This window comes from Dendronephthya gigantea, unplaced genomic scaffold (assembly GCF_004324835.1).
Source record: "Dendronephthya gigantea isolate DGI-Jeju-01 unplaced genomic scaffold, DenGig_1.0 000301F, whole genome shotgun sequence".
NCBI classification, from domain to species: Eukaryota; Metazoa; Cnidaria; class Anthozoa; order Malacalcyonacea; family Nephtheidae; genus Dendronephthya; species Dendronephthya gigantea.
Window position 1 is genome coordinate 126,496 of NW_021163311.1, and position 26,155 is coordinate 152,650.

Consider the following 26,155-nt stretch of genomic DNA (forward strand, 5'->3'; position numbering starts at 1 on the left):
GTTATCTGTTCGGTAACGTTAGCCAATCAGAACGTACCTGACAGAGATCCTGTTTTTCTGCAATAACTCGCTTTGTAGTTATTTCTTTCACGTATTCCTTGTTGTGTGGAACGAGCGAGTAAAACTCCTGAGAATATTTCCCCAAATTTTCATCGGAAGCATCGCCTTTGTCGAGAATTTCTCGGATAGCTTGCAATACTCCTTCAGCTTTTGAGATATCCTCCAGTTTGAGCCGTTCAACCGGGTCGCACATTAGAGAACTCAGCTCTCCAATCGCTTCAGACGAAATGCTGTGGACAAGCGCTTTCACAGGAGGAGACAGATTTTCTTTGTTCAATACTTCACTGGATATATTGTTCTGAAATGAGTCAAAATACAAACTTAAAATCAGTAAGCTAAACTAAACTAACTTTATTTATACTGGATAGCACTATCAGTTCTAAACTGTTCTTCCTAGAGGTCCATTAAGGATCATCTCCTATTGATCCAGTGTAACTACAGGAGGAAACCTAAACTAACTTTATTTATACTGGATAGCTCTATCAGTTCTAAACTGTTCTTCCTAGAGGCCCAGTAATGATCATCTCTTATTGATCCAGTGTTACTACAGGAGGAAAACTAAACTAAACTAACTTTATTTATACTGGATAGCTCTATGAGTTCTAAACTGTTCTTCCTAGAGGTCCAGTAAGGATCATCTCTTATTGATCCAGTGTTACTACAGGAGGAAACCTAAACTAAACTAACTTTATTTATACTGGATAGCTCTATCAGTTCTAAACTGTTCTTCCTAGAGGCCCAGTAATGATCATCTCTTATTGATCCAGTGTTACTACAGGAGGAAAACTAAACTAAACTAACTTTATTTATACTGGATAGTTCTATCAGTTCTAAACTGTTCTTCCTAGAGGTCCAGTAAGGATCATCTCTTATTGATCCAGTGTTACTACAGGAGGAAACCTAAACTAAACTAACTTTATTTATACTGGATAGCTCTATCAGTTCTAAACTGTTCTTCCTAGAGGTCCAGTAAGGATCATCTCTTATTGATCCAGTGTTACTACAGGAGGAAACCTAAACTAAACTAACTTTATTTATACTGGATAGCTCTATCAGTTCTAAACTGTTTTTCCTAGAGGCCCAGTAAGGATCATCTCTTATTGATCCCGTGTTACTACAGGAGGAAACCTAAACTAAACTAACTTTATTTATACTGGATAGCTCTATCAGTTCAAAACCTTTTCATGACTTACAGAAATCATTTTATGTGATCCAACACCAGGAGGAAAGGCTGAGAATTGCCGACGGTATTCGGGCTGTTGTTGTGAACAGAAAAGGGAATACAATTGCTCAGCAGTATCGGAGTTGTCGGCAAAACGACATTCCTTTTTGTCAGGTTTCTCATTCACATCGATTCCCTGGAAGAAAGCAACGTTTTAAATGAAGAAAATAAAATTCAAACTACAAAATTACCGCGAAAGCTTACACTACAAGAACTTAAATGTAACCTACTGGGGCTGGTTGTATCAAGCCCGTTTAGCTTAAACGGTGGATAAGTCAAAATTAAATAACACTCTTACAACTCTCTTGAATGAGTCAACTTGAATTCTATGCACTGAATATGTAGTTGTAAACAGTATATTTGTATTAAGGTTAAAACATTTAGTTCGCTTGTTAAATAATTCGATAAACTTGCTTTTTATTTTGAACTTATCCACCGTTTAAGCTAAACGGGCTTGATACAACCGGCCCCTGTACACTGAGAGATAATGCTAAACCAAGAATAAGCTGTTTTAAACGGTACAATCTAACAAGATTTCCGTTTGTCAAACCTTTTGAAGGATTCCAGAATGAGAGAATATACGATGACTTGGATGTGATTTTTCGACGTCAATTTCATCTTCCTTGGCAGTACTGATATGCAATTCAATAGCGACAAAACGAAACAACCCATTTTTGTCAGATTTCTAGAAAATATTTAAGTATTCCTTGTTAGTTTACGGGTCAGGTAATCCGTTTTCAATCTTCATCAAAATGCGTGTCCATGCAGTAGTCACGTATAGCTTAGCCTAGAGCTAGCCTTTCAAGCGAAGAAACTTTCTATAACCGGTTATTTAAACGATATTGGAGCAAGTTAGCCGTTAGTTAGTTTTGAGATTTGTGTGGCGTTACCTTGTGGGCAAAATTTAAGAGGAAGTTACCTTAAACCACGAATGTTTAACGATTTCAAAATCATCAGATGGAAAGAAAGGAATAGACTCGTTATCTTGATTAAACCGATAAACCCTACGGTAGAAAATATATTTCAGTGAAACGTCAAACTATTACAGAAGGAAAATGTAGGGGAATTTCTATGCATTCTATGAAAACGGCGGGGGTCGGTTGTATCAAGCCCGTTTAGCTTAAACGGTGGATAAGTTCAAAATAGAAAGCAAGTCTATCGTTTTATTCAACAAGCGAACTAAATGTTTTCAACCTTTATACAAAGATACTGTTTACAATTACATATTCAGTGCATAATATTCAAGTTGACTCATTCAAGAGAGATGTAAGAGTGTTATTTAATTTTGACTTATCCACCGTTTAAGCTAAACGGGCTCGATACAACCGGCCGCAGGTATACACAGTTTTTGAACGCGAACTTTTTCAAAACAAAACAAATTTCAGTTGTAAATTTCTTCGCGTAATAAATTTGGCGCCAACGGATAAACCCAGTGCGCTGATTGGTCAAAAATTGGCGGGCAATTACTAAACGAGCCGCGCTGATTGGTCGAATTTAGTCCCCCGTGATGCCTGACGACAGCAAGAAAGAAGAACACTTCGCAAACTCGAAATTTCCAGCGATTTTCAATCATTTCAGCGTTTTCAAAAGCTTTTTGGGAGAGATTTTGAGCTTTTGCAGGTAAATTATCGAGAAAAAAAGAAAACTGTGGGTTACGAAAGGGGTATGGGACAACGCGAAGAGCGGTCTAGTCTCTAGACAGCAATAAATACGCCGAAAATTGTGCAATCGCCTGGAAAAACGAAGAAAATCGCAAAGCTGAAAATTAAAATGCAGGTAAAAAGGTGTAAATGTGAGAAAATGTTAGGTTAATTTCCTTGATCTAATCATACGAAGATGTTGTTTCCTTAGTTTTCATAAGATTTCAGTACATTCTTCGCATTTGAAAGTATTAAAGTTGTAAAAATGATGGAAAATCCGTTGTCATATTTGTCATTTATAGAGCAAAATGTCTATTGGTTTTGTGAAAAAAAGCATAACCATGTTCATAGACCTTTAGAAGGGCTAAATACTTTTGAATGGAAGCAGGCTGATGATTTTATTGACTGGATTCACCTTAAATTCAGGGGGGGATGCTTCTGAAAGAGGGGGTGCAACTGTCCCCCAACCCACTTCACATATCTATGCCCATGTTAAAATAATTCAATGATTCATCATTACCTTGTAGCTCTAAGATTTGCCAATGTCAGGGGCTTTTGTGTCTTTTGTTTCGAGACATTCGGTGTCTTGGAAGCTGCTGGTAAAACAGAAATATAACCAAAAATTAGGTTTAAATTACAAAATTATACTTAATTGTGGTGGTGAGGAATGCCAAAGAATATTTTTGTTTAATACATAACAAATATAATCTAATTTAGTATCAATATCTTTTTTAAATAATGCTCAAAATGCCACTAACTTTGCAATTGCTAGATTAATGTATGGACACAATCAACTTATTTCTCAATTAATCAGCTAATTAGCAACCAATTCACTTTGTTATGGTATTTAACTACAAATTAGTAATCCAAATGTCAGCATCTACGAAATCTAGTTAACTTGATAGTTTCCTAATTATTTAGTTAGTGTAATTGATAATCCTGGTTATGAATCGAATTCTACAGACATTCTGACTAAAACTAATATTAAATTAAAAATTAATAAATTCATTAGTATGCTTATTATTAGCCTGATAAAATTACTGGATGCTGATTGGTCAAGAAGAGTACAGTTATTTCGTTAATTGTACATGCATTGGTGTACCTAGAACTATAATTGGGGGGGGGGTGTATTCATATACTTGTGATATGCTGTCCAGATTCATTTCTTTTCTATTAACATGAATATATGAACATTGGCCCCCCAAATTATCAATGCTGGCTAGGCCTCGGTGGACATGTACAGTATACACACGGTACAATTAACGATTTTGACAAAATAAACAAAATGGCTGAATGTTATTGCATGCACACTAAACAGCCCTGGAGGAAATAAAAATGCTTAAAGTACCATTCAGTCATACAATTATAATCCCAAATTCCATTCACCATCACATGACCATAGCTATATTAATCTGTACATGCTAACTCATTTCTAGAAGAGAACCATAATATATAAAAGTTCTACCTTTGATGATACCAGAGGAAAACTGGTTGGCCAAGGACTTGCCAATCGTGAGATATTCATCGCTTTCCAACAACTTCTGCTGTTCCGCGCAGTCGTCAATAAATGACAATGACACAATCGGTATACCAAGTTTCAGAGCTGCCCTGCCCTTGTATGTGTCGTCTACCTCTTTGTTTTCTGAGACGAAGTACTTGGTCTGAAATAATATACCATATAAATATATATATATGATTGTCCAGTTGTAGGACCCTGGAAGTTAAAACTAGTACAATTTTATGTTAAAATTAGCCAGTAGCTTTAAACTTGGAAATTAAAACTAGTACAATTTTACACTAGCCAGTAGATCAAAACTTGGAAGTTAGAACTAGAACAATTTGATGTTAGCCAGTAGATTTAAACTGGCTACAACACAACAGAATTGTATAAAAACAACTGATAAACCTTTCTGTACTATACTAAAGGGGTAAAGGCTGTATTAAGGCGACTACCAAACTTTAAACTTCCTTGTGTAAACATGATAGGTCCTTTAAATTTAGCACATTGATTATTGCGAGCCTTTGTACTCATTTAAATGCACTCAATGTACTTGGAAATGTACTCATTTACCATAAAGGGAGAAGATTTTCATAATTGAAAATTGAAAATTTGCATTGCTTGCAGAGAAATCAGAGGAGGTTGGACAGCTGTCACGTGAATTTCTCGACCAATGAGATTGCGCTATTTTCCAAGCGTGCTTGCGAAGATTTTGAGCGAGAAAATTTACATAAGACGGAGAAACATAAAAATATTGAGTATATTTTTTAAAGTTTACTGATTAAAACGCATATTTTTTGAAAAAAGATTCATTGGACTGGCGATATCTGTCGAGATTATCGAGGTAAGCGTTACTTTTTAAGTCGATTTTTATAACTGAAGTTGGTCGGGTCGTTCCGAAGTGATGAGTCATTTGCTTGTCTGTTTACAATTTTCAAAGTTGAAAATCTCGAATTCCTGTGGTTCGATTTTTGAGATTCTTTGTAAGAATGAAGTTAAGTATGTAAAAAAAAAATCGGCTGGATCGACCCCTTGCGACCCCACACCATTTCCGAGATATCGGGCTTTGAATTTACCACTCTTGTTTTGAGATGTTCAAAATAGCGCATTTCGGGTCAATGGGATATTTCCCTTTCAAATATTGTTTAACTACATAATTTGTAATATTTATGTAAATTTTATTTGTATTCATGGTTTAACTTCCTTAGTTATTAACATTTAGACGGGAAAATAGAATTTTTTTGTATTTTATATAGATTTCCATTTTTGGCAGTGACGACTCCTATGCTTGATCATCACTGTTTTTTTGTAGGAGTTTAGACGTCGATATGGTATTGAAAAAGGGCTTCCTCCTGAACACCCACGGGCAGGATCAACAGATGATGTTGAAGGCATCTTTGCTTTTTTACATGGATTACTGGGACCGATTTTTGATGAGAAGGATTTTCATGATGCTTTTCCAAAAGTTATCAGTGAATATACAAAGAAGTGTGATCCTGATCTGCCATTTTACTATTACACTGGATCCAATGATAGATACAATGATGGATGCTTGCAATCTTTTAACATACCCTCTAGTAGTGGGGAAGAACGTCTAGATCGTGTCTGTATTTCTAGGCGAGCTGACCCTGGAGTATTTGTTGCCAACAGAGCTGTAATCCCACAACGTGGTCAATTGAGTGTTAGATCAGCACATTTCAAACAACCAGAAGGCTTACCACCACCACCACCTTCACAAAATTGATAAATATGAAACATATTGTGTGATTATATGTTTTCACTTCTTCAGTAAAATAAACTGACATTTTATATTGGTTCTGTTCTTTAGATGCTTGTTGATGTTTACAGTTAGTGTGAGTTAAGATCTGCATTACTAAGCCATTGTGTGTTAGAACTGGCAATATTTATGTATATTAGGTTGATTGAAAAGCTAAAGGCATGAACACCTTATCTAGTACAATTGATCTTCAAGTTTGCATGAATTGTAAATGCTATTAGCATAGAAACAATAACCAATGGTGTGTGTATGCAGGTTTTTACTTTTTTGAACATCATGTAAATATATGTATAAATGCAAAATCTTGGCTGTTTTGTCAAGGCAATTTTACTTACAATATTTTATAACCATCATAAAATTTGATGAGTTTATTTATTTGTTCATCAATAAATACAGATTTACATATTTATACCATGTATTGTATGAATATTTTTCTAATTTTCTTAATATTGCAAGGGTTTGTATGAAATATCACATGACAGTGAAGTGCTTTGGTTATAGACAATAGGTTTTGAGGATATAAAATAGAAAGCCTGGTTTCCATACAACATTGTCAGGGTGTTGTGTTAACCATTAAGAAAAATATCTATCATTAGTTATTATGCAACAACTTGATTGTCATATGGAAACCAGACAAAAAACAAGTTGATGGCAAAAATGCTGGAAAAATCTACATAGGTTAGCCAATGGAAATAATTGCAGAAATTCACAACTTGCAAACCCTGGTTCTTATGAAATTATATGTCAACGTACACTCATACTAGCCCTTACAATCTGACCTTCCCATTCACCACGCCTCTTTATCCAGATTTTTGGATAAAATCCTATTTTTAAAAAGTTAACCCGAAACTTGATGTGTTCAACATAGACGTCTAGTATATCTCCTGCTGCAATCAGTGGATGTAAATACTTGCAATGTTCAGAAGCTATATATCCAACATTTTCCCATTGAGTTCCATAATGAAGATCAATAGCAATTGCATTTTGGTCCCGAGGATTCTCCGGCTCTGGTCTTAGTCGAACATTTACTGATTCATTATATTCAAGGGCAAGATATGCCTGTTCCAGATGATGTTGGTAACTTTGTTCATGAGCAGCTCCAATGCACTTGAATGGTAGAGCATGAGTGATTTCTTCCTCATCACTTTCAACTTCTTCACTTTCATCTTCTTCACTGTCCTCATTACTAATTTGCTCATTGACAGTTTCATTTCTTTTACTTTGTTCATCCCCATTCTCCTCTCCAGCATTTTCTAGTTCAGCTAAATGCTCAAGTAGATCTCTTTCTATAAAGCAAAACAAAAAAATGCCCGTCTAATACTGTTATGTCTATAAATAAAAACTCACTAGTAATTTCTAAAAATAGAATTGAACGACTCTGAGATTAATTTTTACTTTAAGCATGAAACCATTTATAACAAAGCATGTGTAAAGAAAACATTCGTAAACAGAAATGAACTATCAAAACTTTATACAGTAACTATACCTTCAGATTCATCAGAGAACCAATGATGATCATCAATGTCTCTATTTTCTGTTCTTTCATGACCAAAATCGTTTTCGTTACTTTCACTTGGTTCTTGAGAGGCTTGAGAGCTCCCTGATTCAGATGTGTTATCTAAAGGAGGTAGAAGTACTTTCTGAGTGGGATAAAAGTTTGAACAATTGCAACTTACTGCGTTGATATTAAGCAACGGAGTTTCTTCGATGTCATCAAAATCAGGAGTAACCGCATCCACAGCGCTCGTATTTTCTGTCAATACACGATCCACATCAAAATCCCAAATTAAAAGCATTCTCTCCGCTTTACAATGAATAAATTCATCAGGGATAGTACCAAACTAAAAAATAGTTTCAGTTAAATTTTAATACACAAATCAAGCCTTAAAAGTTAATAAAAAATATTAAAAAATAAGGTGTTGACAAGTACTTTATACTAACCTCAAATGTAGTACTTGCTTTAACGTTGATGACACAAGGAGATTTAAGGCCATTCAACTTCGAAAGCAGTGCTTCGGTGTTTGGTATAATACAAAGTCTTCTTTCAGACGGAGTATTATGAAAGGCGAAATGGCAGCAAAGCCCATGCAGCTTAAAAAACGGTAAACTCGGTACAGTAAAAGATAAGTCGTAATGCGGATCGCAACAATACATATACATCATAGTATTTTGCACTATCGCAGCTTGAAAATCCTGTCTTTCGAAAGCATCCATTTTTCCTATACTCGCAGAGCTCTTCACATCACGACAGTCAAAACGTCAAATGGAGCGTTCGCATAATTGAGCGCTCAATATCCATCATGCTTTGCGGCCTGCTGTCCAACCTCCTCTGCAGAGAAATGGGAATATTTCATAGCCCGGACACATGTTTAACTATTTAGCAAACCTTGTTATTCAGTATGTACGAAATTGTTCCTCCATGGTCAACGATATTTCGACGGATTTCTTGCTTTCGTTTGTAAGCAAAGTGCTTGGAAGTAAAATCCACCGTGAACTGGCAATCCTTGAAGAATAAAACCATGCTTAATCGATGAAAAAACCCTCAGCGTTTTGCAAGAAATGCTGCAAATGTTGTTGTTACATTTACATTTCAAAACATTGCTAAATATTAAAATTATGACGCAATTTGACAATTGACTCCGTCTTCTTCCTGTTCCTGTTTGGGGAAGAACCGGCGGCCACTACAAACGTCCGGGTATATTTTGAAATTTTTGAGAAAATTTGATAGAAAATTCATATTAGGCACGGGAAACTATTTCCTATTTCATTATATGAAAACGGTTCTAAAATCTAAGATATTGATACCTTATAACAAGAAAATTCGATCGTAATAATGTGTCTAGAAACTGTCAAATTGCTATAGTCCAGGCCAGAATCAGAAAATCGATTAAAGACCAACAAACACTGTATAAATATTGTATAGTGTTATTTCCCACCACCAAAAGGTACATCTAGCCCTCTTACCGTATCTACAAACTTTAGTTGCATAAACTAGTAATTTTTCAATATATTTCCACGTTTTTAAGCAATAGTTTATACTATGTAATGAACTATGTACTCTAGTCCATTGTCCTGGTGCCCTTTATGTTTCTTGCGGTTTAAAACAATACCTGAGTGAAGTAATCTTAAAATTCGTTTTTGCTTAAAGAAAAGGAGTAAACTTCAAAATGAAATGTTGTAGATCCTAATCTCATCTCTTTTAAGCAATCAATTCCCTTATACAAATATATACTACTTTACAGTCGGTAAGATAGAAATATATTTAGTGTTGTATTATGTAGCAGTGACCGAATGATTACGTCCTTTTTTTGAATGTGGTCGTTTAGTTTGACCCATCTTTTACTGTAAGACCTCTTCTGATTTTTCCCCAGCCAATTAATCTAAAAGTGAAGAAACAGGTAACGTAAATAAACTGATAAATAAGCAAGTAAACAAAAACAAGTTATGGAAAACAAATAAACAAACAAACAGAGGAATACAAGAACAAATATTCTTCATTCAAACCTCCAATGTTTTTCCACTCTTCGACTTAATGCAATCTTTTCACCAATTTCCGTACAGACAGGTTGTGTCAACACGATCTTTGCCAAATCAACTTTGACTGCGAGAACTCGACCACCAGTTGATAGTGAACCAATGTTGACCATCAGAACTTCGTTTTTCGCTAGTTTTTGAACCTGGATAAAGATTATGGAGGAATCAATATTCATCCAATGTCACCACAGGAGGAAATCTGATCAATCCAGAATAGCTTTACCAGTTCTAAACTGTTCTTCCTAGAGGTCCAGTAAGGATCATCTCTTATTGATCCAGAGTTACTACAGGAGAAAACCTAAACTAAACTAACTTTATTTATACTGGATAGTTCTATCAGTTCTAAACTGTTCTTCCTAGAGGTCTGTTACATGATACATAATATCATGTAATTAGATCGTATAATAATATAGAGTCATATACTTAGCTAGTATAAATATATATACCTTTTAGTTAGTTAACCTTATTCTCGCAAGACTTACATGCATGAGTAAGCAAAATAGGTATAAGCATGAGCAGGCAATAGCTATGTCCACGCCTAACCGCAAGTGCGTAGCTTGGTGTCAACCACAAAGCCATGGTAGCATGCGCTACAACGCTCTGAATTGCGTAGGGGAAATTACTTGTTGTTTTGCAGTTTCTCTTAGCAAGCGTATATAAGTCGATCCGAGCGCAAATAGATATAAGCAAGCGATTACAGCCATTACAAGATGCCATAACTGACGATGCTAATTTAAGCTGACGGCTGACCAAATGAACATTATAACATAGATGGATGTATGATGGATTTTCAACTATGGAGCTATTCACTGTTACTCTTACCAGATAAGTTAATGTTAGGAAATAGGATATTGTTAATGTGCTTTGTAAAGTTTAAGTTGTTTATTGCTCACTATAATTCACTAAATGTTTTAAAATGCTCAACACTGTTCTCATTTTTTGTTCGTTCTCACCGGCGAACGTAACAGGTCTAGTAAGGATTATCTCTTATTGATCCAGTGTTACTACAGGAGGAAACCTAAACTAAACTAACTTTATTTATACTGGATAGTTCTATCAGTTCTAAACTGTTCTTCCTAGAGGTCCAGTAAGGATCATCTCTTATTGATCCAGTGTTACTACAGGAGGAAACCTAAACTAAACTAACTTTAATAATTTTCTTGTATGATTGCATGGCGACTTTAGTAATTATAATAACTTGTAGGTACACCACGTAAGTATTAAATACTGCAAAGCTTTCGGTCCGTTAACCCGGACCTTCATCAGTGCAATTACTTGAATACACGTTTGCGCGTCACTTAAATATCATGTTAGTCGTGATTAGTTTGCTCGCGCTATTAATTAAACGGTTTCATTTAATTAAGTTCTAACTAATGCGCGCGCCCTAGACAAGTATTTGACTAAGAGACACCGAAAAGAGCACGCCACGTACTATTAAGTGGCTTTCCCTCTTGGACGATAGTTTGATGTTTATAAATTTCAATAGATTCTCTCATTTTACGAGAGACAGTAAACTTATCGTTTGCTAAAATGGTAGCATCGTTCCATTTAATGCGATGATCATAAGTCCATGCATGGTGAGCTACTGCAGACTTATCCAGTTTACCTTTCTCGCAGTTCGTCTTATGTTCTTTAAGACGTATTGAGAGATTTCTACCGGTCTCTCCAATGTAAACCAAACCACATTCACATGGAATGCGGTACACACCAGGTTTCTGTTGTTCATCGACGCCATCCTTGTGTGTGTAAAGAGCGCGAAACAATTTGTTATTGCTAGAACATAAGACGAACTGCGAGAAAGGTAAACTGGATAAGTCTGCAGTAGCTCACCATGCATGGACTTATGATCATCGCATTAAATGGAACGATGCTACCATTTTAGCAAACGATAAGTTTACTGTCTCTCGTAAAATGAGAGAATCTATTGAAATTTATAAACATCAAACTATCGTCCAAGAGGGAAAGCCACTTAATAGTACGTGGCGTGCTCTTTTCGGTGTCTCTTAGTCAAATACTTGTCTAGGGCGCGCGCATTAGTTAGAACTTAATTAAATGAAACCGTTTAATTAATAGCGCGAGCAAACTAATCACGACTAACATGATATTTAAGTGACGCGCAAACGTGTATTCAAGTAATTGCACTGATGAAGGTCCGGGTTAACGGACCGAAAGCTTTGCAGTATTTAATACTTACGTGGTCCTGTACCTAACAAGTTATTATAATTAATAAACTAACTTTATTTATACTGGATAGCTCTATCAGTTCTAAACTGTTCTTCCTAGAGGTCAGTAAGGATCATCTCTTATTTGATCCAGTGTTACTACAGGAGGAAACCTGAACTAAACTAACTTTATTTATGCTGGATAGCTCTATCAGTTCTAAACTGTTCTTCCTAGGGTCTAGTAAGGATCATCTCTTATTGATCCAGTGTTACTACAGGAGGAACCTAAACTATTTATCCAGAAACATTTAACATCACATATTGTATGTTTACTCTACCTTGGCAGCTTTTTTGTCACCCTCTGTTCGAACACCCAGCAACCTCCTCAACAAGAAATAACTGATTTCCAGTTCTGTGTAGATTTCTGGCAACGCATCAGCTGCTCCCAAAACCTTACCAAAGAAAATAAAATATTTTGTCAAAAGGAATTGAAAGCTGTAAATAATGAAACCTAAATGAAATTCTGTACTTACATGGCCAACCATTCTGTCAGCTCTGCAGAGAGTTGGGTCAATTTTCGTTCCAACACCTGGTTTATAATGAAGATAAATGATTATGAAATGCTGCTTTTTACATGTTTTAAATGCAATGGAAATTTGATCAGATATCCCCCAATGCTCGAGTTGTCTGACACAAAAGGTCTACATGTGTCTTGGGTAAAGTTTGACAGATCTTTCTGCAAAGAGTTGGGTCAATTTTCGTTCCAACAACTAGCTTAAAATGAAGATAAATGGAATATGAAATGCAGTTTTTCACATGGTTTAAATGGAATGAAAAGTTTGATGAAATATCCCTGATACAAAAGACATGTTTCTTGGGTAAAGTTTGATGGATATTCTTACCAATTAGTCCACCAGGTACGGCGTACTGAAGATCATTTTGTTCGGCGAACAACGAAACAATCACAGAACAGATTGGTTCCCAACGCAGTTTTCCTTTCTCATCTTTGGAAACAATGCCTGGACGTACTTCAATCTCTTGACCAACCTAAAATGTTGAATTAGAAATGAATGAAAAGTATAGACCTGCTTCAAATCAGACCTATTGCATCCTTTAAAGTTCTGGTAAGAGTAATATTTAGTAGAGCTTTGTAGGTGGAGCTATCAATTGTACGCATTTCCACAACAATGTAAACTTGGAGTAGCTGGGAAGATCTCAAAGAAGCTGGTTAATTCGACTTGTTTGTTATGGAATGGGGACAGCAAAAAGTGATCAACCATACCTTTAAGACACCTTGGAGAATGCTTCCTCCAGCAACACCTCCTTTAAGGTCTTGTACTTCGCATCCAGGCTTATTCACGTCAAAAGAACGGATCACTGAAATCAAGCAAGTATTTCAAGGTTTAAATTGTGAATAATTCTTCAACCAAAGCAAGATACAGTTTCATTACACCATTCATTCAACTGCAAATGATTCTACAGTATTTGGTTATAGTCATGTTGGTCAGTCATCTCACCAATGAGCCTTGGTTGTGATGTGAAGTCTCGTCTTGGGATGGGTATTTTCTTGCAAATATATTCACAGATGACTTCAATGTTGTATTTCAACTGCGCCGAGATTGGAACAACTGGAGCTCCTTCAGCAACTGTACCTTTGGTAAGGATAACACACAAAATTATATTTTGTTTCAAACTGTTCTTCTAGAGGTTTAGTGAGGATAATCTCTTATTGATCCAGTGTTACTACAGGAGAAAACCTAAACTAAACTAACTTTATTTATACTGGATAACTCTATCAGTTCTAAACTGTTCTTCCTAGAGGTCCAGTAAGGATCATCTCTTATTGATCCAGTGTTACTGCAGGAGGAAACCTAAACAAACTAACTTTATTTATAAATGTAGGACAAAAGCAAATACCTTCAACAAATTTCAGAATTTCTTTATACTGGTCCTTTGCTTGACTTTCTCGTACAAGATCAATTTTGTTTTGCAAGATGATAATATGTTCAAGTTTCATGATCTCGATTGCTGCCAAATGTTCTGATGTCTGAGGTTGGGGGCACGATTCATTGCCAGCTGGAATAAAGATTGAAGAATACAGTTATGTACATGCCATAAAACTGTCACTTGTCAACTCTCATGCAACTCTTGTTCTGGTTTGATCAAGCAATGATAGTTGATGAAACTCTCATGTAAACTCTCACTTGTCAACTCTCATGCAACTCTTGTTCTCGTTTGATCAAGCAATGATAGTTGATGAAACTCTCATGTAAACTCTCGCTTGTCAACTCTCATGCAACTCTTTTCTCGTTTGATCAAGCAATGATAGTTGATGAAACTCCCATGTAAACTCTCGCTTGTCAACTCTCATGCAAGTCTTGTTCTTATTTGATCAAGCAATGATAGTTGATGAAACTCTCATATAAACTCTCGCTTGTCAACTCTCATGCAACTCTTGTTCTCGTTTGATCAAGCAATGATACTTGATGAAACTCTCATGTAAACTCTCGCTTGTCAACTCTCATGCAACTCTTGTTCTCGTTTGATCAAGCAATGATAGTTGATGAAACTCCATGTAAACTCTCGCTTGTCAACTCTCATGCAACTCTTGTTCTCGTTTGATCAAGCAATGATAGTTGATGAAACTCTCATGTAAACTCTCGCTTGTCAACTCTCATACAACTCTTGTTCTCGTTTGATCAAGCAATGATAGTTGATGAAACTCCCATGTAAACTCTCGCTTGTCAACTCTCATGCAACTCTTGTTCTCGTTTGATCAAGCAATGATAGTTGATGAAACTCCCATGTAAACTCTCGCTTGTCAACTCTCATGCAACTCTTGTTCTCGTTTGATCAAGCAATGATAGTTGATGAAACTCCCATGTAAACTCTCGCTTGTCAACTCTCATGCAACTCTTGTTCTCGTTTGATCAAGCAATGATAGTTGATGAAACTCTCATGTAAACTCTCACTTGTCAACTCTCATGCAACTCTTGTTCTCGTTTGATCAAGCAATGATAGTTGATGAAACTCCCATGTAAACTCTCGCTTGTCAACTCTCATGCAACTCTTGTTCTCGTTTGATCAAGCAATGATAGTTGATGAAACTCTCATGTAAACTCTCACTTGTCAACTCTCATGCAACTCTTGTTCTCGTTTGATCAAGCAATGATAGTTGATGAAACTCCCATGTAAACTCTCGCTTGTCAACTCTCATGCAACTCTTGTTCTCGTTTGATCAAGCAATGATAGTTGATGAAACTCTCATGTAAACTCTCGCTTGTCAACTCTCATGCAACTCTTGTTCTCGTTTGATCAAGCAATAATAGTTGATGAAACTCTCATGTAAACTCTCACTTATCAACTCTCATGCAACTCTTGTTCTCGTTTGATCAAGCAATGATAGTTGATGAAACATTTAACCCTCCCATTTTAACACATTGGAATGGAAATCTCACCAATTAGCAACATTGCGGCGTCCATAACGGCTGCTCCGTTCAACATGGTTGCCATAAGAATGTCGTGACCTGGGCAATCCACGAAAGAAACATGTCTACAAAATAAACAATCATTTCTCTATGAATAGATTTTAGAAAGTGTTCTATCAAGATTTACAACGCACAAAAATTCATGGTTTGTAAGAGTTTATGTACACAAACCTCACTAACTGCGATTTACCCTGGCAACCTGGTCTTTCACATGGTATGATGTCTTCGCGAGCGCTTCCTGCTGATCGATAACAGCTGGGCCTCTGACAACTGGGGTTGCTGCATTTGTAGATCTAAGAAATATTTTTCTTGAAATATGGGGTAGATACTGTAGGCATTCTATTTTCTGCAATGAACTACATATATTCTTTGAAATATGCTACAGCAATGGGTAGGTAAGGAAAATTATCCAGAGTTTCTGATTTCTTTTGTCTGTCAGTGAAGAAATATTAAAATTGTATGGCTAATTCCAAGGCTAATTGTCGGTGGAGTAAATAAACTTTTGGGTAAAAATAAATAAGAAATGTTCGGAATAGAATTATCTTGTGTTAATCAAGGGCAAATCTAAACAAAAATCAGTCTAGTTGAGAGGCCTTGGGTTTGTTGCAAATGCACTAGACTTAAATATTAAGCTTAGTGGCTCTTGTTTTAGTTGATAGGTTCTTCTAATATTTTAGATCCATACATTCAAGACGAAATGTCAAGTCTATAACTATCAATATATGTAGTGATCATTGTACAGTACGTGATTAATTAAAGGTCTGTTCACACAATACAAATTTATCAGATCCAATTCACTTCTGATGGATTTTTTATAATCTGTTGACTTGCAAAGTATACGGGCAGCAAATCAACTGAAGCCAATGCAGACTGTTTTATCAATAACAAACTATATTCCATACATCAGAAGTGAGTTGGACCCGACAAAGTTGTACAGTCTGAACAGGCCTTAATTTGTTTAAGTATTTATATAACCATAGTACCTTTGCATTAGCATAGCCAAGCTTGATTGTGATATTTCGTTCAAGTTCGTTTTTAAATCGGACAGTCTGGAAAATAAACAAGCATATAGCAGGTTGTCGCAAAATTTGATGACAACATAAAATGCTGTTTATAATGTCTGAGATTTATATCTTTCAGAAGTCGCAGTTTTGACGGAAGATGAACTTTGCTACCAAGTTATTATGATAGCTCTCTATTCTAACTCAGGCAAAATGCCATGATAAAACTTGCTATCAAAGCTGTTTTCTACTTCAACCATATTGTAGCATAACGTAGCGTATTTCTTTGTTTCCGAAGTATTCGACCAGAACTAATGACTTTAAAACAATGAGATATCCGAGGTTTTGCTACAATACAGTTGAAGTGGAAGACAATGTAAAACAACGCAAGCTTTGCAATGTCTGAGATTTCTTTCGAACAATCTTATACACAATACCTGAACACCAGATAAAGCTTTTACAACCGTTGACTTTCCATGAGCCACGTGACCAATTGTGCCTAGAAATTAATGAAATTTACATTATTGAAATATATTATTTCCTGCAATTGCATAAGCCTTCAGAGGCAAGATTACATCTTAAACCTGTTCATTGCAAATCCATGAAGACGTACATGGTGTAGAGAGTTGAAACTAAGTAATCATTTTAACTTTGTCATCATTGGTAGAGCAATACTAACCAATATTTATAGTTGCTTGACGGCTGATTACTTCTGGTGTTAGAGGATTTAGTTCCTCGATTTTCTATAAAATTTAAAAGACATAACCTTTTCAGCTCAGGCATTAGCTTGCAATGCACCCAGATGTGGCCTACTTTAGTATTTTACTCTGTCTAATGTCAGATGATTTTACTCATCAGTGGAAGAGTACTGTCAGTTAATAAGTTAACAAAACTATCTGTCAGTGTCTCTTGTTAACCCATTAGCTTGCAATGCACCCAGCAACTGATCTGGTTAACTTGCACACGAATCTTTGCACAAATATTTTACCAAAAACAGCCTGAGATTGCCTTAACTTCTATTTAAATATCTTACAAATAGTTTAGTTTACAAAGAAGAATCAACCATTCCACAATAATAAGAATTCAAAGCATTATTAGATCTCGAAATAAGACTCATTCCTGAGTCAGATCATGCCGTAGAAACCACATAAAAAGCGATAATTTTTGCAGTATAAACTCACTTCATATCTACAAAGGTAAAACTATACATAGGGACCAAGATCTTTGTAGGACGGGGAAAGGATTGGAATAAAATGAATATGCTTACCAATTTTGATAAATCCTGCTTTGATAAGCGAGGCTGGCCTACCTCGGTGCTCATGATTGCATCAACAAGGTTTTGTTGATGAAATAAAAATGAAAATTTTTCTTGCGTAAAAAAGCAAAAAATGAGCGAAATTCTGCTTCGAGCTGATGCAATACACGAGTGACGGTCAGTGACCATTGATCTCTGTAACTGGAGTGATCACGAGAGATGCACTGAGGGATAAACAACACTGGAGTGATAAAAGAGCACCCACTGAGAGACAAGTGTAACTGGAGTGATCACAGAAGATACACTGAGAGATAAGTATAACTGGAGTGATCACAGAAGACGCACTGAGAGATAAACATACTGGAGTGATAACAAAAGACGCCCTGAGAGATAAGCACAACTGGAGTGACTACAGAAGACGCACTGAGAGATAAGTATAACTGGAGTGACTACAGCCAGACGCACTGAGAGATAATTATAACTGGAGTGATAAAGAAGACACACTGAGAGATAAAGCATTACTGGAGTGATCAAGTGTAAGCATTACTGAAAAGATACATTACCCACATCTTAACGGCTATCTAAGGGGAAGATGCACTACGGCCCCCAGACCATGATGTATGTGCACCTAACCGTTACGTCTCAGTGAGAAACAGAGTATGCATTGCCACAAGCCTAGCGCGTCATAGACGAATCAGCTACAATGACAAGCCTTGAGAGCGAAGATAAATTTAACGTATTTAAGCTTTCCATTGTGACTCACCAAAAAACTTTCATTTTTCCACACGGAATAGTTTTAATGTACACTAATAAGTATATCTACATAAAATCATGGTGCAACTAATTAAAGAGATCTATACATTTACTGAGGACGGTGATCTTCAATACAAGATGTTGAACTTAAAAGTGTACATATAAGTGCAAAAATAATCAAATTTTATCTTACAACAAACTAATATTTTCATCGCAAGGTTAAAATCAAAAGTGTGCAGTCTGTGAGGTATATTTTTTCAGTCAATAAAACTATACGAAATTATGTCACGGTTAGGCTAGAATAAACACGGCTAATATCAAGTCTATAATGAATTAAGACGAGAAGTTGAATATTTTGAAGACGCATTCTTATGGTTAAGCAATCAGCACTTCTTTGTCGTCAAAGGCCAGTTTTTCAGGCAACGGCTCAGCTTTCATCCACCAAAATTCCTCGTTGCCCTTGCTGATTTCATAAGCTTTCTTGCTCTTGCGACAGCAACACATAGCACAGCACATCATGGATGCCAAGACGACAAGGAGCCAAGCCGACAAGAATTGCAACTCGCGCGCCAAACTGGAACAAAGGCTTTTGCCGTGGTGATGTTTCTAGATAATGTAGATATTTATTACATATATTTTTACATATTATATTTATTACATATTAAATTTATTACATATTATATTTAAGGGTAGATATTTACTACAACCTGAGGCGGTTCGAGGTTTAAATAACAAAGAGGAATTTCATTTTAAACTAATCGGTGACATTTTTGAGGGAAAGCCAATCAGAATGCGTACATTTTAATTACTTCATGTAAAATGGTACATATTGTACTTTTTATCAAAATTTATGCATTCTGATTGGCTTACTGAAAATGTAAACAAACTTGCTGATTGGCTAAAACGAAATTCTAAATAAATCGATTGAAATCGTCTGAAAAACCACGAAAAAAATCGATTTTTTAAAGTTTTTTTTTAAGTCCTGGCAAAATATTGCTGTAAGAATAAACTTCACGCATACGAATTCAAAAGTTTACTCTAGAAAGCAATCGTATTTTGGTATAATACTAATCCTAATATTCACAAAAAGCATTTTCTTAAAAATAAACCGTACAAATTCTCCGCTATTAAACATGAGCCCGGTTACCGAGATTTAAAGAAGCGTTAAATTGACTTTGAGTTTTTGAAATGAGTAAATAACATGATCCTGGTAGTCGTGAAGTCATTCTAACAATAGCATGCAATGTTTCTGTTTCAAAAGACTTTTCTCAATACTTAAAATTCCGTTTTACGCTTCGTTAAATCTCCGTAACCTGGCTCATGCGAAGAACGTTTAAAATAAGAATTTGTTTACTTTCTCAGGCTTAGGGCGTGTTTATATGATCCCGTCTAGCCGGGACGGGATGTTTTCATCCCGCTTAGCCGGGAAACTCGCCTACGCGGATGGCGTGTTTATATGGAGTTCATTTTGTGGTGCAGGTTCCTTCGACGGCATGTTTTATTGTAGAAAACGAGTATGCCAATATATACACATGCTCCTAATGTATGTTAATCGCGAATCATCTCGGCCAAGCGGGGATGGAGTGTTTATATGGCAATTTCTCGTCCTGTCTAAGCGGGATCCCGGCAAGAAGTGCCGAAGAAAAGTGGTCATATAAACACTAATTAGCGTTTGTACTACAAGCGGGATCTCGGAAACTGTCCCGTCCCGGCTAGACGGGATCATATAAACAGGCCCTAAGTTGAGCTACCGTTGAATCAAGGACATATGCTCCACTTTGCTAAAAAGCATCTTCGATAGTTACTAATACTACGCTATTTTGTTTAAATGTGACTGAGTTTTGAACTTTACGACAGTGGTATGAATTTTATCCACACATTTTATACAAAACTTTTGAAAGCTTTACATGATGACCATATCCTTTCTCGTCTGGCAGAGATGGATCCAAAAATCTTTTCGGCTTTTTGTCATCTAGAAGTTTCAAATAGTTCGGATATTGTTACCAAATTTAGCTCCATCAGTTCTAAACTGTTCTTCCTAGAGGTCCAGTAAGGATCATCTCTTATTGATCCAGTGTTACTACAGGAGGAAACCTAAACTAAACTAACTTTATTTATACTGGATAGCTCTATAGTTCTAAACTGTTCTTTCTAGAGATCCAGTAAGGATCATCTCTTATTGACCCAGTGTTGCTACAGGAGGAAACCTAAACTAAACTAACTTTATTTATACTGGATAGCTCTATCAGTTCTAAACTGTTCTTCCTAGAGGTCCAGGAGGGATCATCTCTTATTGATCCAGTGTTACTACAGGAGGAAACCTAAACTAAACTAACTTTATTTATACTGGATAGCTCTATCAGTTCTAAACTGTTCTTCCTAGAGGTCCAGTAAGGATCATCTCTTATTGATCCAGTGTTACTACAGGAGGAAACCTAAACTAAACTAACTTTATTTATACTGGATAACTCTATCAGTTCTGAACTGTTCCTCCTAGAGGTCCAGTAAGGATCATCTCTTATTGATCCAGTGTTACTACAGGAGGAAACCTAAACTATATTTATATTGGATGAACAAGATACAATAACATACTTTTTCCACAGTATCTGGACAACTCAGCTTTTTTAATGTTTGATTCCTCGAACTTAACCGCAGCAATTGTTCGTCTGAATTCTTTGCCATTCACATCCATATGAATTGTCAGCACCTGAGTAGATTAGATTGATTTTTAAAGCTATTAAAGTGTTTAATATCCTTATGCATTCAACAGGACTCTTGATTCTTAAGCCCTGGTCAAACGAGAATGATAGTTGATGAGAGTTGAGAAGCGAGAGTTTGCACGAGAGTTTTCCAAACTCTCGATGCGCCGGTCAAACGAGAATGAGAGTTGAGAACGAGAGTTGATTACGGCGCGCATTAATTTCGTCCTTACTCCACTTCGTTTTGCTTTTTTTGTTTCTGCCCGTTGTTTTCAGAAGATTTCTTTTTTTTTTCAAAAAAATTGCAAACCGCTAGCTGTTTTGCAACTCTCATCAACTCTCATGACCGATCAAACGCGCCCAAACTCTCATCAACTCTCATCAAAATTTGAACCAGTTCAAAGTCAATGAGAGTTGATGAGAGTGCACGAGAGTGTATGAGAGTTCGCGGTCAAACGCAAGCGAGAGTTGCAACTCTCATCAACTCTCATTCTCGTTTGACCAGGGCTTAAAGGTTTCATCCATAAAAATTACCTGAACATCGACTTGTTCAACTCGCTTTTCATTAATGAATTGCACTTGTTCTTCGATCAAATATTGATGTCCCGATTCCAGCTCCTTTCTCATCACCATTACGTGAATTATGACAGGAAGAATGCGAACATCTTTGGCAGAGTAAACTGTGAAATGAATACACAACAATTAGCCCAGAACTTATCCAAATCTTCTCTGTCAAAAGAATTTAGGCTGTATGCACATGAAGGTAAATCAGTTATGATTTTTGGCACTTCACTCGAGGTAGGTAAATTCTAATGGTTCTTAGGGTGTTAATTTCGAGTGGAATTATACACACTTCAAATTCAAGCCAGGAACAGTTGATGGAAAATGAGTCAACTATCGGTCCTCCGGCAGAAATCGAACCTATGCTTTTGCGATGCCGGTGCAATGCTCTTGCCACTGAGCTACAGAGGTAGCTGACAAGAGCAAGCGTGGTTAGTGTGCATATGATGGTAATCATCTGTGTGCACATGAGCGTCGTTTTCGAACATTCTCAAAATCGTTTTCATCCAGATTATTGCTTTGACACTTTGTCAACATGATCCAAGGGAAAATATGCTGAATATGTTAAATTAGCTTCAAATTGACTGTGTTTGAAACAGTTTGAAATGAAAACGAAAATGTAAATGCGTGCACATGCATAGCCTTAGAATGAAAAAGCTGAACCTGACTGCACCATTAGTGGAAGGTGTAAAGTCTGATTCAAAAGCTATGCTGGAAACTTAGTTTCAAAATATCACTGCTGTAGAAAACATTCAAAGTGAAGAATATATTTATAATAGCAAATAAATTTAGGTTGTTCGTACCAATCTCAGCAGTGAGGTCGTACTTCGTAAGAACATCTAGTTCTGTGAGTTTCCCATTAATTCTGACACTGTCTTCCTGGATTGTAATGTTCAATTTCACCTGAGAATTAATACAACAGCATTGTGAGCAATAAATTATTTATTAAATGTTAAAGTAGGTCACATCTGGGTGCATTGCAAGCTAATGGGTTAACAAGAGACACTGACAGATAGTTTTGTTAACTTATTAACTGACAGTACTCTTCCACTGATGAGTAAAATCATCTGGCATTAGACAGAGTAAAATACTAAAGTAGATCACATCTGGGTGCATTGCAAGCTAATGGTTATCACAGATAGTTTTGTTTACTTGGTAATGACAATGATCAAGTGGTGAGTAAAATCATCTGGCTGATGGAACTTATAAAATAAATAAACGTTTATAAAAGTACATTTAGAGACGCCTACTATTGCAAAGTCATTGCTAAATTCAGCTGAGGCAATCTTAAAGACACAGCTAGCAACTTTGAGGAATTTTTCCCGTTAACAAGAGGCAAAATTGTGCTTTGTCATGTTTTTGTGGGGAGGAATTTCATCAACAACACGCAATAATAGTTATGTAATAACTTGCTTTCTATAACGTTATATAAAAATATAGATTAAGAAAACTTCCGACCGCAAATTTCCCACTTAAAACGACTATCTGAAGACGTGCAGGTGTTTTCAAAAAGGGTATTAAAACAAGACTTGTACAATATGAATAATGTTCAGATATTGACACATGCTGGGAATATTTCGTCGCTTTTATTTTGCGATTTTATGAACAACGATCTTAGTTGATAAAACCAAGTTTCGTTTCGATTAAAAGCAGGAAGATTTTGAAGCGATGTTTTGAAGCTTCGATCGCAGTTTTGTTCAGATCAATCGAAGCAATTTTTGCGTTTTAAAAGGAAAAAGATTAGAGAAAGTTTTGGCAGCTAAAGGCGCCATAGACAAGGACATGTCACAACTTATTTCCTTCTTTCCCAAATTGGATTCCCGGTTACAAAAGAAAACAAAACAAAGTACCAACGTTTCCTCGAAGAAAATACACTGCAATTCAACTGCCTTGGCTGCAGATTTTCGTTTTGATTCAAAACGAAACAATCTGAACTTTGTGTGAAAGCCGTGTCGCAGTTAAATTCAAAGTATTTTAAGCTCTTTCTATGCCGAATATAAACGCCGCATTTCTATGTTTACAAATACAAGACTCTATCATCCATTACTGGGCTACTTTTAACTAGTTTTCTCTTCGAATTCATGCACAAATACTTACAATAACTTCGGTTTCTCGTCTGCCGTTTGCGGAGTCTTCCTCCTCGATGATTTTCACAGAGATAGAGAGCTTCTCTTTTGAATGTTTTGTGCCAGATTTGAGGTCGTTTTCGCCGGCAAAAACTGCCTGGAATATCGCCAAAAACAAGACGAAATGGCCAAGCACTTCAAACATGGTTTATTTGCTCAAAAAACAGATATAAAAGCGATAATATTGAACAGGAGAAGCACAGCGCGAATGCGGATTGCAATATGTAAACAGCTTGGAAAAGCTGTATAATATTTACATATTAACTCGTTGCAAGGGTGATAACTATTGTTATTAATACTATCGGTTAATAATTAATGACCATATATAGAGCCAAGATTCAACGTATTATACATATGCGGATAATCCCTTAGATAATCCGGTAAAGTTAATCCGGTAGAATTAATCAGTAGCAGTAATCAGTGAGCTCACTGGCAGTAATATCCAGATTCAACGAATGTGATCCTAAACCCTAGAGAATTAGGTTTAAAATAGATTAAGGATTAGACTAACTCGATTAAAGATTAGATTAGATTCGGTCAATGGTTAGAACTTAGAATGAAAGCTTGCATTGTAGAATATGGATATAGGATTATCTGATTTAATTTCGTTGAGATCCAGATATCCTATGTCTATGTTAATAATATATACAATGCAAGCCTTATCTAGATATGGTAGCCCACCCCATAGGGAACACCAGCTACATGATCAGTGATGGTACCACTACACGTTAACGATACCCCCCGCCCTCCTCATAGCCCACAGACGTCACTCGAGTTTTTTAAATTTCAATGAAGTAATATTACCCTCCTATATTGACCGCCAACCCACGCCACAAGGCCAGAGGGCCCCGCCCCTCCCCCTATCGCGTGCGACCCCCTCTGGCAAGCAGTTCAAGTATGCCTAAAGTACTTGACCTTTGTACGTTGGAGCTCTCTTTATATCTCATTTCCATATTTCATTGAAATTTGAATAAATATTCAATACAAATAAAATGGCTCATCTTCGAAGACTCGCATCGCTTTCCACGAGAAGATCTTTGAGGAAATCCTTGTCAAGTTACTTGTATTCGTCTTCGACAAAACTTCAAAACAACGTCGCTTTATGTGGTACCACTTATCGTCATGTTAGTTCGAGTGGAGCAAAATTACAGCCGGACACGTAAGTCGATGAAAATGTATATTTAATTATGTATATATTTCACGTTTTAGTGTTTACTCGAAGTCATATGGCGATTGAGTGATTAATTAAAACGAATTCCCGTTTTTATGTAATTCTTCAATGTTCACTTGGCTATATTTTGCTAAAAAAAACGACACCAACAATAATTTTACTCATGGGAAGAGTTGTTAACCCATTAGCTTGCAATGCACCCAGATGTGACCTATTTAAGTATTTTACTCTGTCTAATGTCAGATGATTTTACTCATCAGTGGAAGAATACTGTCAGTTAATAAGTTAACAAAACTATCTGTCAGTGTCTCTTGTTAACCCATTAGCTTGCAATGCACCCAGATGTGACCTATTTAAGTATTTTACTCTGTCTAATGTCAGATGATTTTACTCATCAGTGGAAGAGTACTGTCAGTTAATAAGTTAACAAAACTATCTGTCAGTGTCTCTTGTTAACCCATTAGCTTGCAATGCACCCAGATGTGTTTTTTTAGTTTTCAAATAATTTAGGAGGATATTGCCTCCTTTTGACTGGCCAACCAGTGACTGGCACCGGATTTCACGGCTTCAAAGGTTTGTTTGTTTCTTCTCCAGAGCATCAATCACATTTCACGATCGAGATGGCGACAAGAAAACAGTTTCAGCCAAATATGGAGATTCACTTCTTGATGTTGCAAAGAATAATGATATTGATTTGGAAGGTAAGAATGACTACACTGCTCTCTTTTAGCCATGAGTTTATTAACACGTTTTGAATATCTTCTCTTCATCAAATTTCACATCGAGGTGCTTGTGAAGGAACTCTGAGCTGTTCAACTTGTCATCTTATATTTGATCCGGACGAATTTGCCAAGTTGGATCTACCTGAACCAGATGATGAAGAACTAGATATGCTTGATCTGGCCTATGGTTTGACACCAACGTAAGAGATGATCCTTACTGGACCTCTAGGAAGAACAGTTTAGAACTGATAGAACTATCCAGTATAAATAAAGTTAGTTTAGTTTAGGTTTCCTCCTGTAGTAACATTGGATCAATAAGAGATGATCCTTACTGGAACTCTAGGAAGAACAGTTAAGAACTGATAGAGTTATCCAGTATAAATAAAGTTAGTTTAGTTTAGTTTCCTCCTGTAGTAACACTGGATCAATAAGAGAAGATCCTTACTGGACCTCTAGGAAGAACAGTTTAGAATGATAAGAGCTATC

General features: G+C 36.3%; 5 protein-coding genes across 10 annotated transcripts in view; 1 reads left to right on the forward strand and 4 right to left on the reverse strand.

Moving 5' to 3' along the window:
- LOC114541662 (protein mono-ADP-ribosyltransferase PARP4-like) overlaps positions 1 to 8,779 on the reverse strand; it is a 58,133-nt gene extending 49,354 nt beyond the window's left edge. For all 6 annotated transcript variants that reach the window (XM_028561462.1, XM_028561464.1, XM_028561463.1 and 3 more), the window contains exons 1-7: positions 8,584 to 8,779; positions 4,388 to 4,583; positions 3,443 to 3,518; positions 2,202 to 2,286; positions 1,833 to 1,967; positions 1,254 to 1,418; positions 38 to 358 (exon numbers count right to left, since the gene is read on the reverse strand). In XM_028561462.1, coding sequence (XP_028417263.1) covers positions 38 to 358; positions 1,254 to 1,418; positions 1,833 to 1,967; positions 2,202 to 2,286; positions 3,443 to 3,518; positions 4,388 to 4,583; positions 8,584 to 8,718 — 1,113 coding nt within the window. In that variant the 5' untranslated portion in view covers positions 8,719 to 8,779. The remainder of the gene's footprint in view (positions 1 to 37; positions 359 to 1,253; positions 1,419 to 1,832; positions 1,968 to 2,201; positions 2,287 to 3,442; positions 3,519 to 4,387; positions 4,584 to 8,583) is intronic.
- On the reverse strand, positions 6,826 to 8,522 carry LOC114541663. Its single transcript, XM_028561465.1, has 3 exons — positions 8,139 to 8,522; positions 7,684 to 8,038; positions 6,826 to 7,483 (listed from the first exon to the last, which is right to left on the reverse strand). The coding sequence occupies exons 1-3, from the start codon at positions 8,409 to 8,411 to the stop codon at positions 6,942 to 6,944; spliced, it is 1,170 nt and encodes a 389-aa protein (XP_028417266.1). The 5' UTR covers positions 8,412 to 8,522; the 3' UTR covers positions 6,826 to 6,941.
- Positions 8,780 to 9,106: 327 nt separating the features above from the next.
- On the reverse strand, positions 9,107 to 17,738 carry LOC114541666 (eukaryotic translation initiation factor 2 subunit 3-like). Its single transcript, XM_028561469.1, has 14 exons — positions 17,650 to 17,738; positions 17,062 to 17,125; positions 16,820 to 16,881; positions 16,365 to 16,430; positions 15,553 to 15,674; positions 15,352 to 15,446; positions 13,811 to 13,969; positions 13,411 to 13,545; positions 13,176 to 13,270; positions 12,796 to 12,940; positions 12,427 to 12,482; positions 12,232 to 12,345; positions 9,702 to 9,874; positions 9,107 to 9,577 (listed from the first exon to the last, which is right to left on the reverse strand). Exons 1-14 carry the CDS (start codon positions 17,701 to 17,703, stop codon positions 9,520 to 9,522), a joined length of 1,398 nt encoding a protein of 465 aa, XP_028417270.1. The 5' UTR covers positions 17,704 to 17,738; the 3' UTR covers positions 9,107 to 9,519.
- Positions 17,739 to 18,765: 1,027 nt separating this feature from the next.
- LOC114541665 lies at positions 18,766 to 24,043 on the reverse strand. Its single transcript, XM_028561468.1, has 7 exons — positions 23,748 to 24,043; positions 22,454 to 22,553; positions 21,624 to 21,769; positions 20,983 to 21,097; positions 20,298 to 20,362; positions 19,923 to 19,925; positions 18,766 to 18,996 (listed from the first exon to the last, which is right to left on the reverse strand). The coding sequence occupies exons 1-7, from the start codon at positions 23,919 to 23,921 to the stop codon at positions 18,766 to 18,768; spliced, it is 834 nt and encodes a 277-aa protein (XP_028417269.1). The 5' UTR covers positions 23,922 to 24,043.
- A 411-nt stretch (positions 24,044 to 24,454) lies between these two features.
- On the forward strand, positions 24,455 to 25,895 carry LOC114541667 (2Fe-2S ferredoxin-like). The gene is made up of 3 exons (XM_028561470.1): positions 24,455 to 24,935; positions 25,542 to 25,648; positions 25,734 to 25,895. The coding sequence occupies exons 1-3, from the start codon at positions 24,769 to 24,771 to the stop codon at positions 25,871 to 25,873; spliced, it is 414 nt and encodes a 137-aa protein (XP_028417271.1). The 5' UTR covers positions 24,455 to 24,768; the 3' UTR covers positions 25,874 to 25,895.
- The last annotated feature ends 260 nt before the right edge of the window (positions 25,896 to 26,155 follow it).

What these genes read in the sequence shown, in the direction of transcription:
- LOC114541663 (XM_028561465.1), bottom strand. Translation starts at nt 8,411, where the DNA reads ATGGATGCTTTCGAAAGACAGGATTTTCAAGCTGCGATAGTGCAAAAT. An exon ending in AAGCAAGTACTACATTTGAG is followed by an intron (nt 8,039 to 8,138) that starts GTTAGTATAAAG and finishes ACTATTTTTTAG; the next exon opens with TTTGGTACTATCCCTGATGA. An exon ending in GTTCTCTGATGAATCTGAAG is followed by an intron (nt 7,484 to 7,683) that starts GTATAGTTACTG and finishes TTTGCTTTATAG; the next exon opens with AAAGAGATCTACTTGAGCAT.
- LOC114541666 (XM_028561469.1), bottom strand. Translation starts at nt 17,703, where the DNA reads ATGAGCACCGAGGTAGGCCAGCCTCGCTTATCAAAGCAGGATTTATCA. An exon ending in AAGCTTTATCTGGTGTTCAG is followed by an intron (nt 16,431 to 16,819) that starts GTATTGTGTATA and finishes TTTATTTTCCAG; the next exon opens with ACTGTCCGATTTAAAAACGA. An exon ending in TTCTCCAAGGTGTCTTAAAG is followed by an intron (nt 12,941 to 13,175) that starts GTATGGTTGATC and finishes TCAACATTTTAG; the next exon opens with GTTGGTCAAGAGATTGAAGT.
- LOC114541667 (XM_028561470.1), top strand. Translation starts at nt 24,769, where the DNA reads ATGGCTCATCTTCGAAGACTCGCATCGCTTTCCACGAGAAGATCTTTG. An exon ending in GCAAAATTACAGCCGGACAC is followed by an intron (nt 24,936 to 25,541) that starts GTAAGTCGATGA and finishes TTTCTTCTCCAG; the next exon opens with AGCATCAATCACATTTCACG. An exon ending in TAATGATATTGATTTGGAAG is followed by an intron (nt 25,649 to 25,733) that starts GTAAGAATGACT and finishes TTTCACATCGAG; the next exon opens with GTGCTTGTGAAGGAACTCTG.
- LOC114541665 (XM_028561468.1), bottom strand. Translation starts at nt 23,921, where the DNA reads ATGTTTGAAGTGCTTGGCCATTTCGTCTTGTTTTTGGCGATATTCCAG. An exon ending in GACGAGAAACCGAAGTTATT is followed by an intron (nt 22,554 to 23,747) that starts GTAAGTATTTGT and finishes ATTAATTCTCAG; the next exon opens with GTGAAATTGAACATTACAAT. An exon ending in TTGAACAAGTCGATGTTCAG is followed by an intron (nt 21,098 to 21,623) that starts GTAATTTTTATG and finishes TAATCTACTCAG; the next exon opens with GTGCTGACAATTCATATGGA.